This window comes from Salvelinus sp. IW2-2015, unplaced genomic scaffold, assembly GCF_002910315.2.
Source record: "Salvelinus sp. IW2-2015 unplaced genomic scaffold, ASM291031v2 Un_scaffold8269, whole genome shotgun sequence".
NCBI lineage: Eukaryota > Metazoa > Chordata > Actinopteri > Salmoniformes > Salmonidae > Salvelinus > Salvelinus sp. IW2-2015.
In genome coordinates, this window is record NW_019949529.1 from 19,647 (window position 1) to 29,356 (window position 9,710).

The 9,710-nt window shown below is 41.8% G+C and overlaps 1 protein-coding gene across 1 annotated transcript; it reads right to left on the reverse strand.

Annotated features, from left to right (window-relative positions):
• Nucleotides 1-643: 643 nt before the first annotated feature.
• On the reverse strand, nt 644-4,175 carry LOC112079506 (B-cell receptor CD22-like). The gene is made up of 5 exons (XM_070442349.1): nt 3,930-4,175; nt 2,149-2,412; nt 1,977-2,067; nt 1,818-1,872; nt 644-1,709 (listed from the first exon to the last, which is right to left on the reverse strand). Exons 1-5 carry the CDS (start codon nt 4,153-4,155, stop codon nt 1,470-1,472), a joined length of 876 nt encoding a protein of 291 aa, XP_070298450.1. The 5' UTR covers nt 4,156-4,175; the 3' UTR covers nt 644-1,469.
• Nucleotides 4,176-9,710: the final 5,535 nt, after the last annotated feature.

Below are 9,710 nucleotides of genomic sequence, written 5' to 3' on the forward strand. Positions count from 1 at the left end.
CGATATGAATGGGGGCGTGTTCGGCCGTCCTTTTCCTGTAGTCCACAATCAGCTCCTTTGTCTTGATTACGTTGAGGGAGAGGTTGTTGTCCTCGCACCACACTGCCAGGTCTCTGACCTCCTCCCCATAGGCTGTCTCAGCGTTGTCGGTGATCAGGCCTACCGCTGTTGTGTCATCGGCAAACTTAATGAYGGTGTTGGAGTCATGCTTGGCCATGCATTCATGGGTTAACAGGGAGTACACGAGGGGACTAAGCACGCACCCATGAGGGGCCCAGTGTTGAGGATCAGTGTAGCAGATGTTGTGGCAGTTGTTGCCTAGCCTTACCTCCTGGGGGCAGCCCATTAGGAAGTCCAGGATCCAGTTGCAGGGGGAGCTGTTTTGTCCCAGGGTCCTTAGCATAGTGGTGAGCTTTGTGGACACTATGGTGTTGAACTCTGAGCTGTATTCTCAAATATGAGTACCTTTTGTCCAGGTGGGAAAGGGCAGTGTGGAGTGCAATTGAGATTGTGTCATCTGTGGATCTGTTGGGGGGAGATATGCAAATTTGAGTGGGTCTAGGGTTTTCGGTATGATGGTGTTCATGTGAGCCATGACCAGCCTTTAAAATCACTTCATGGCTACAGAGGTGAGTGCTACAGAGCGATAGTCATTTAGACAGGTTACCTTGGCGTTCTTGGGCACAGGGACTATGGTGGTCTGTTTGAAACATGTAGGTATTACAGAGAGGTTGAAAATGTCAGTGAAGACACTTGCCAGTTGGTCCGCGCATGCTGTGAGTACACGTCCTGGTAATCCGTCTGGCCCCGCAGTCTTGTGAATGTTGACCTGTTTAAAGGTCTTGCTCACATCTGCTACAGAGAGCGTGATCACACAGTCATCCAGAACAGCTGGTGCTCTCATGCAAGCTTCAGTGTTGCTTGCCTCGAAACGAGCATAAAARGCATTTAGCCTGCCTGGGCAGTTCGTGCCTGTGTTTCCCTTTGTAGTCTAATAGTTTGCAAGCCCTGCMACWTCCAATGATCRTCAGAGCCGCTTTGCCTGTTTGATGGTTCGAAGGCATAGAGGGATTTCTTATAAGCGTCTGGATTMGTTTCCCGCTCCTTGATAGTGGCAGCTCTAGCCTTTAGCTCAGTGCGGATGTTGCCTGTAATGCATGGATTCTGGTTGGGACATCAGCTGGATGCTAAGATGCATCCAGCTGGATGCTAAGATACATGGATGCTAAACTACAGGACTGTTTAAATAGCACAGACTGGAATATGTTCCCGGATTCATCCGATGGCATTTTCGAGGCAAGCCATCATCCGATGGCACAGTGACTGTATGTCATTCTATATCTWAATACCTTTAAACCAAGCAGCTTCTGGTCTGCATAACATACAAGTGTTGTATGCATTCCTAACTGTCAAGTACAAGTACCATTTCATTATGAGATTATCTGATTTGTTGTAATGGCTGAACTTGCTCACCGGGTGGCAGCACTGGAGTGGTTGAATTTCACAACATCGTACTGGACATCCTCATCCTCTTTCTGGGGTTGAGGCAGTTGGATGGTCGAGTACAGAGGCACTTCATGGTTATTGGAGCCAGAGAAGTAGATGCTGGCATAGTGAACATCATCCTGGTTGTCTGTGTCTGCTTTCTGTGCTGCAGTAGGGGTCATGGCCATGCCTGAGACATTGTCATGAACAAGGCTTGAGTTTACCTGATGGGGAAAGAAGACAGACAAAATTCAATTTGTTCCATTGTGCTAGAGAAGCCTAATCAAGCGTAGTATCTGAAAGAAAACAAAAATATATAATGCTTAACTCACCTGCCCATTGTCTGCTGTGTCCCTCTTGACAGAGGTGGATGTGGAGGCCTTCTTCCTGTTTTGCACATGAAAGTGTGAATAATTGACAGAATCAATGAATCAACAACAACTAAGCTAGTAACATATCAGAATGATGAAGTGAAATGACAAGATGCTCACCTGAACCACATGAAGCCAGAGAGACAGAGGCTGAGAACCACAACGACCACTGTGATACCTGTTCCTGTATTCTTCACAGACGTTTCTTTCCCTAAACCAACATGGACAACATGAATACACGTGTATCATATAGCGTAGCCAGAAATATTTGAATGTATAAACCATATTTGACCTGCTATAATTATCAATTGAGATGTAGAATTCTGGGCTCCAACTTCATTCACTGCCTCACAGTAATATTCTCCTCTGTCCTCAGAGATGATGTTAGTGATGCTGTAACTCTGTCCTGATGCTTTTGGTGAGGTTACGTTCTTCTTGTACCAGGTGTATTTGTCCACAGGTGGGTTGGCATCACTGCTGCAGGTCAGAGTCACAGAACTGCCCTCCACTATTTCACCAGAGGGACTGACTGACACTGAGGTGTTCTTTGGGGCATCTGGTGTTGACGAAGACAGAGGGGTAAGAGTACACAGTCAACATCATGCTGCCACTTCAACAATAGGTTCTGACGTAACCACACCAAGACAGTCGTGAAGAGGGCACGACAACACTTTTTCCCCCTCAGGAGACTGAAAAGATTTGGCATGGGTCCCCAGATACTCAAAAAGTTCTACAGCTGCACCATCGAGAGCATCCTGACCGGTGGCATCACCGCCTGGTATGGCAACTGCTCAGCATCCGACCATAAGGCGCTACAGAGGGTAGTGCGTATTACTGGGGCCAAGTAATACATCACTGGGGCCAAGCTTCCTGCCATCCAGAAACGATATACTAGGCCGTGTCAGAGGAAGGCCCCAAAAATTGTCAAAGACTCCAGTCACCCAAGTTATAGACTGTTTTCTCTATTTCTGAAGGGTTAAAGTTGATTTTTGGGGTCTTCTAAAGACCCCCACCACTGATTATGTTGTTATTAATTTGCTTACGTGCCATTGTACTTATGCTCACTGTATAGCTGAATATTGAGGCCTCTGTCTGTGTCTAGCTCTCTGCCAAAACCCACAGCCTGGCGTCTGTGAGAAAAGGGACTGTGTGTGATCGCGACACAGAGAGACAGCGTCTGTTTTTCTCTGAAACAAGGGTGGATTTGCATACCACTGAGACAGGTTCTCAGAAACTTTGTGTTAAGAATAACTCGTTATTTTAGCTGCACATGCAGGTTTTGACATTGGAGATAAGGTGTGATCTCGGGTATATAAGACCCTTTCTTTCTTTTGTAGAACTCAGGAGAGACATCAGTTGTATGTTTGATGTTTGACTTCTGTCTACAGCTGTATTTTGATTAAAATTGTTATGATTTATAAGTGCACATTTTGAGTATTCCTTATTTGTTAAGTAAATAACGGAGCCCAGAAAAGTGGAACCAACACTACAGCACGGCAAGCGGTACCGGAGAGCCAAGTCTAGGTCCAAAAGGCTCCTTAACAGCTTCTTCCCCCAAGCTATAAGACTGCTGAACAATTAATCAAATGGCTGGACTATTTACAGCTCCTCGCTGTTTATTACCTATGCATTGTCACTTTAGCCCTACCTACACGTACAATTTACCTTGACTAACCTGTACCCCCGCACATTGACTCGGTACCGGTACACCCTGTATTGAGCCTCGTTATTGTTATGTAATTTTATGTGTTACCTTTTATTTTTTTCTTCGTTTATTTCGTAAATAGTTTCTTAACTCTATTTCTTGAACTGCATTGTTTGGTAAGGTTGTATTTGGTGCATGTGACAAATTAAATTGGATTAGATTTAATGAGACTAGATCTCTGGTCCTCTTTCTTGCAAACACGTGACATTGATCTTAAGCTATTAACCATCTGCGGCACCAAAAAGCGAGCAAATTCATTGTGCGGTTTGGGGGGATTTCAAGTTTAGGAGTTTAAAAGAACTCAACTCAATACAGGAGCACAAAGTACAAGTGAAGTTTAAAACAGTAATTTATTTACAAATACTTACAAATGACAGTGAGAGTCTCGTCAGCAGAGTGGAGATTCTCATATCCTTTTGCAATACAGGAGTAGCTGCCTGCATCCTCTCTGCTGACTGGGTCTAGGAACAGGTAGTTATCTTGGGTGTTCACGAGTTGTCCATTCCTGTACCAGATGTAGGTGGGGTTGGGGTTGTCAGTCAGAGTACAGGTGGTTCTACAGGTCAGTATCACCGCCTTTCCTTCTGTCACCATGGCAGAAGACGCCTTCACCTGCAGACCTGGGATTAAAAATACCGTTTTACATTCCTTGACAACAATTCTAATCATATAAAGCAAAACATTCATATTATACAGACTGTCATTCCCACTAAGGTCAAAATACTTGAATGTAACTGATTAGGCATCACATAATGGTGTACCTGTGACAGACAGCCTGACACGCATCTCTCTTTGAAGGAAATTATCCCAATCGAGTTGCGTCTGAGTCTTGAATGTGAACCAGTACTCAGCTGAGTCACTCTCTCTCAGGTCTGTGATTCTCAGGGTGCAGTCTTTCTCTTTAGTCCCAAGGTACTCAGCACGACCTGCAAACTCTGGCACTGAACTCAGGATTTTAGGCGTCTCATTATATTTCTCTTGGATATACCAGTTTGGTTCTGAGACTACACGATTACTTGGATGTTGATATGTGCAGGGCAGTTCCACTGTTGACCCCTTCAAGGCACAGATACTCACGTTGAAACAGGTCTTACCCAGAACACCTAAAATACCAAAGTAACCATTCAGAGTTGCATCAATCAGTCAATTATCTTTAAATCAGTTCATTCAGGACTGAACAATAACACTTTAGTGATAGTAAGAATCGTGGTAAGATGCAAACTTTAAAAATATGAATAATCCTAATAATCTTTTGCAAAAAAATACTGTAGTTACAGACTCACACACTGCAGGAGAGTGCAGATCCTCGTGGCCTTTTACAGCACAGGAGTAACTGTGTGTAAAATAACTGATAACAGAGTATTGTTGAATGGTTGGTTCATCTAGACGTTGTCCATTCCTGTACCAGATGTAGGTGGGGTTGGGGTTGTCACTCAGAGGACAGGTGGTTCTACAGGTCAGTGTTACCCTCTGTCCCCACACTGCGTTGGTGGGAGACACCAGAACTTGGCTTTTTTGTCCACACTTTGTTGCCGTAGTTGCTGATTTGAGTGTCATTAGAATCCATAGAGAAGTGTCACTCAGTGAGGTGTGAAAGACTTATCCTTAATTGTTTTATGACATTTTTGAATTGTGTATGTAGGTCTATGGTAAAGCTAGCTTGCCTTGGTTATTAGTCTAGTGTACTGTAGGTAGATAAATACAGTGCCTTCGGAAAGTATTCATACCCCTGGACTTATTCCACATTTTAGGCTGTTAAACAACATTGTACATGGATTAACTAGATTTTTCCCCCCCTCACCTATCTACACACAATACCCCATAATGAAAATGAAAACATGTTTTTTTAAATATTTGCAAATTTATTGAAAATGAAAGAGAAATATCTCATTTACATAAGTATTCACACCCCCGAGTCAATACTTTGTTGCAGAACTTTTGCCAGTGATTACAGATGTGAGTCTTTCTAGGTAAGTCTAAGAGCTTAGCATACCAGGATTGTACAATTTGCACATTATATATATATTTTTTTTTATCTTCAAGCTCTGCCAAATTGTTTGTTAATCATTGTTAGACAAGTTTCTCTCAGATCAGCCTTGGGAGGTTGAGTAACAAACAGAGCTGTGTCCCTGTTGCCCAACACATTTAACCTCACCACAGTACTTAGTAGTAATGGCACCCTTCCTAATAGTATAGGGTGAAAAGTTACAAATAACCCACTGTAAGCAGCCCCTCAGATTGTTTAATATCATTTTTATTTAACCATGTAGGTCAGTTGAGAACAAGTTCTCATTTACAACTGCGACCTGGCCAAGATAAAGCAAAGCAGTGTGACACAAACAACAACACAGAGTTACACATAAACAAACGTACAGACAATAACACAATCATGCAGCATTAACCAGCAATACCTAAAACAGGTTAGGCCCCATACTCCAAGGCAGTAGTAATGAAAAGACAGTTCTGCTTTAAAATAATCAAAATATTGTCAGTTTTAGGCAACACAGATACAATTTCACAGAATAGCCTACTGTAGTAACCTACCTCACGTGCACATGAAGACAACCAATGAAAACATAGCAATACAATCTAGCAGTTTTACAGCATTTATCTCAGATATCACAATAACAAACAAAAATAAAGAATAACACCCGTTACTGTGTTCATGGAGTCTGTAGGAGGGCTGGCAGGGACTAAAGTAACGTTAGTGTGCAACGTTGTCACAGCTTTGAATGGTTAACTAGCCCTAAATGAAAAGTCCACAACTTTAGACGTCCTCTTCTTTCAGGACCTAAACAGAAAGTTCAATACTTCCACGGGAATTGTATATAACTAAATCACTTCAACTCACAGCTCTATTCGATGTCGGTAACAATTAGTTGAAGTCCATCACTCCGGTGGGTAACTAGCTAACATCACTCTGGCTGGTAACTTTAGTGGTAGCTATCTCCATCGATTGAATTTACGTTAATCCCGAAGGCAGAAATGGCAGTCATTCTGTGGTATGGAACATTCTCTTCCAGAATATAGTACGTCCTCTTACTCCAATTTATGTTACCTTCTGAATTCGGCTCCTCTCTACTCGTTATCGTTCACCTCCTTCTGCAACACACCCGCCTACGCACTCACTCGCGCCCACCTCTCCCCAGGTCCTTTCAGCCGGCCGTGACGTCACCGGGCTCATAGTGGTCTTGGAAAGTCACTGAACAAAGCAGCAGTGCGGCTGGGCAGGGTTGTGTGTGTTTCGGGGGAACGCATGGCTCTCGACCTTCGCCTCTCCGGAGTCCGTATGGAAGTTGCAGCAATGGGACAAGACTGTAACTACGTATTGCGGAGATAAAGTGGTAAAAGTAAAACAATATATATATTATTAAATCCCCGAACAGAAGAGCAAAAGCCATATCCCTAGACTCCACCACAAGTGTTACTCAGTGATGTGTTGTGTTGGATTTGCCCCAAACATAACGCTTTGTATTCAGAACAAAGTACATTTCTTTGCCACATTTGTTTTGCAGTTTTACTTTAGTACCTTATTGCAAACAGGATGTATATTTTGAAATATTTTTATTCCTTTCAGGCTTCCTTCTTATCACTCTGTCAATTTAGGTTAGTATTTTAGATTAACTACAATGTTGTTTGATCCATCCCCAGTTTTCTCCAATCACAACCATTATACTCTAACTGTTTTAAAGTCACCATTAGCTCATGTTGAAATCCCTGAGCAGTTTCCTTCCTCTCCGGCAATTGAGTTAGGAAGGACGCTTATAGTGACTGGGTATATTGATACACAATCCAAAGTGTAATTAATAACTTCACCACACTCAAAGGGATATTCCATTTATTTGTCTTTTTTTCCAGCTACCAATAGGTGCCCTTCTTTGCGAGGCATTGGAAAGCCTCCCTGGTCTTTGTAGTTGAATCTGTTTGTAATCAGTGTGTTTGAAATTCCGTGTTCGACTGAGGGACCTTACAGATAATGAATTGTATGTGTGGGGTACAGAGATGAGGTAGTCATTCAAAAATCATGTTAAACACTATTATTGCACACAGAGTTGAGTCCATGCAACTTATGCGACTTATGCACATTTTTACTCCTGAACATATTTATGCTTTCCATAACAAAGGGGTTGAATACTTAGACACAAGACATTTCAGCTTTTCATTTTTTATTAATTTGTAAAACTCTAAAAACATAATTCCACTTTGAAATGATGGGTATCGTGTGTAGGACAATGACACAAAATCTACATGTAATCCATTTTAAATTCAGGCTGTGACAACAAAATGTGGAAAATAGTCAAGGGGTGTGAATACTTTCTGAAGGCACTATATGTAGATTGAACAATACAGAGAAAGAGGGTAACCAATGAATGAGCCCATACCTGCCACAGACCAGAGACAGACCACCAACACACTTCCTGCTGTTCTCAAGGCCATTGTTTGTCTTCCTCCCTGCAGTCTTAGACACATAAAAGGTAGACAACTAAAACACTTGATAACTGGTGAAATAACTACACCTGATACTTAGCACCACAGTGTTACGGTTGTAAGGGAGACGAAGTCAGGTGCAGGAAAGTAGCATGTAGTAACAGCGCACTTTTATTCCGATCACAAAACGACAGCACAGAATACAATAAACGTGCCCAAAACATGAACAAAAAAAATAGGGTGCGTGGTAAATACCCACATAACATACAACAATCACACAAAGACATTGAGGGAACAGAGGACTAAATACATGCAATGTGATTAGGGAAAGAAAACCAGGGTGTATGGAACAAGACAAACAAAATGGAAATAAGAAAAATGAGCGGTGATGGCTAGAAAGCCGGTGACTCCGAACGCGCCCGAAACAAGGAGAGGAGCTGACTTCGGCGGAAGGCTGGACACACAGCATGATTATTAATGATTTGGTCTGAATCGGTTTTGATTCCTCGAACCCTGCTAAGCATTGAGACCAAGGGTCCTATCATTATCAGAATATATAGTTTATCACTAAAAACATACGATTAAACACAATGTTTCAAGATATTATCAAGTGTACTTACAGAGTGAAGTGAATGGGTATTGTACAGTAAATCGACTTACTAGCTAGCAGTGCATTACTATATAGATAAACTATTTTATGTGCTCGAATAAACATTATAATCAGGCCCTTTTCAATGCAACAGACCAAAACGAATCTTAAGTCAGAGATTTTGTTGTAGGCTGATCCAGAGCGCAATTGAGTAGAAGTATATTGGCAGGAGTAGCAGATCAGAGCACAGAGCCGCACRTGTGCACATTTGTTGATATTCTTTACTAGTTAGCGAGTTATTAGCCCAGTTATAGATAAGTATAGGTCAGCAATGTTACTGCTTGCTACAAGAGCACAAAACGTGTAGGCTACACTTCAAGAGGTCTTTAAAACCTCTTAAGGATCAGATCCTTTTTTTCAATTTTCGCCTAAAATGACATACCAAATCTATTTGCCTGTAGCTCAGGACCTGAAGCAAGTATATGCATATTCTTGATACCATTTGAAAGGAAACACTTTGAAATTTGTGGAAATGTAAATCTGGTAAAATGGTAAAGATCTGGTAAAAGACAATACAAAGACAAAAGCATGCATTTCTGGGGGGGCAGTCTTGTATCATTTGGCCAGTCTTGTATCAAGACTGCCCAAATGTGCCCAATTGGTTTATTAATACATTTTCAAGTTCATAACTGTGCACTCTSCTCAAACAATAGCATGGTATTATTTCACTGTAATAGCTACTGTAAATTGGACAGTGCAGTTAGATTAAGAAGAATTTAAGCTTTCTGCACATATCAGATATGTCTATGTCCTGGGAAAATGTTTTGTTACTTAAAACGTCATGCTAATCACATTAGCTCAACCGCCCCACCGATCCCGTAGAGGTTAAAAAGCCAGCCTTAATTTAAGGGTCAGTATTGTATTTTGAGACAGCCTGGAATATGCAAATAAGCCAATAGGCAGAGGGGTAGCCTACAATGTCTAATTCTCTGTACGGTAATAATAATACATTTTATTTTTGTACGTGGTTTCTTGCAACACAATGCAATTTACAGTTAGCTTTGGCCCATGGTGTTACAAACCAAGTACAATATTAATTAATTAATGTCAAGCCTTTCATRAGGTAAAAACA

Bases quoted from the DNA above. Each gene is read 5' to 3' on its own strand.
- LOC112079506 (XM_070442349.1), bottom strand. From the start codon at position 4,155: ATGGTGACAGAAGGAAAGGCGGTGATACTGACCTGTAGAACCACCTGT. The intron at 2,068-2,148 runs GTCAAATATGGT...ATGTTGGTTTAG, and splicing joins TCAATTGATAATTATAGCAG to GGAAAGAAACGTCTGTGAAG. The intron at 1,873-1,976 runs GTGAGCATCTTG...TGTGCAAAACAG, and splicing joins TCTGGCTTCATGTGGTTCAG to GAAGAAGGCCTCCACATCCA.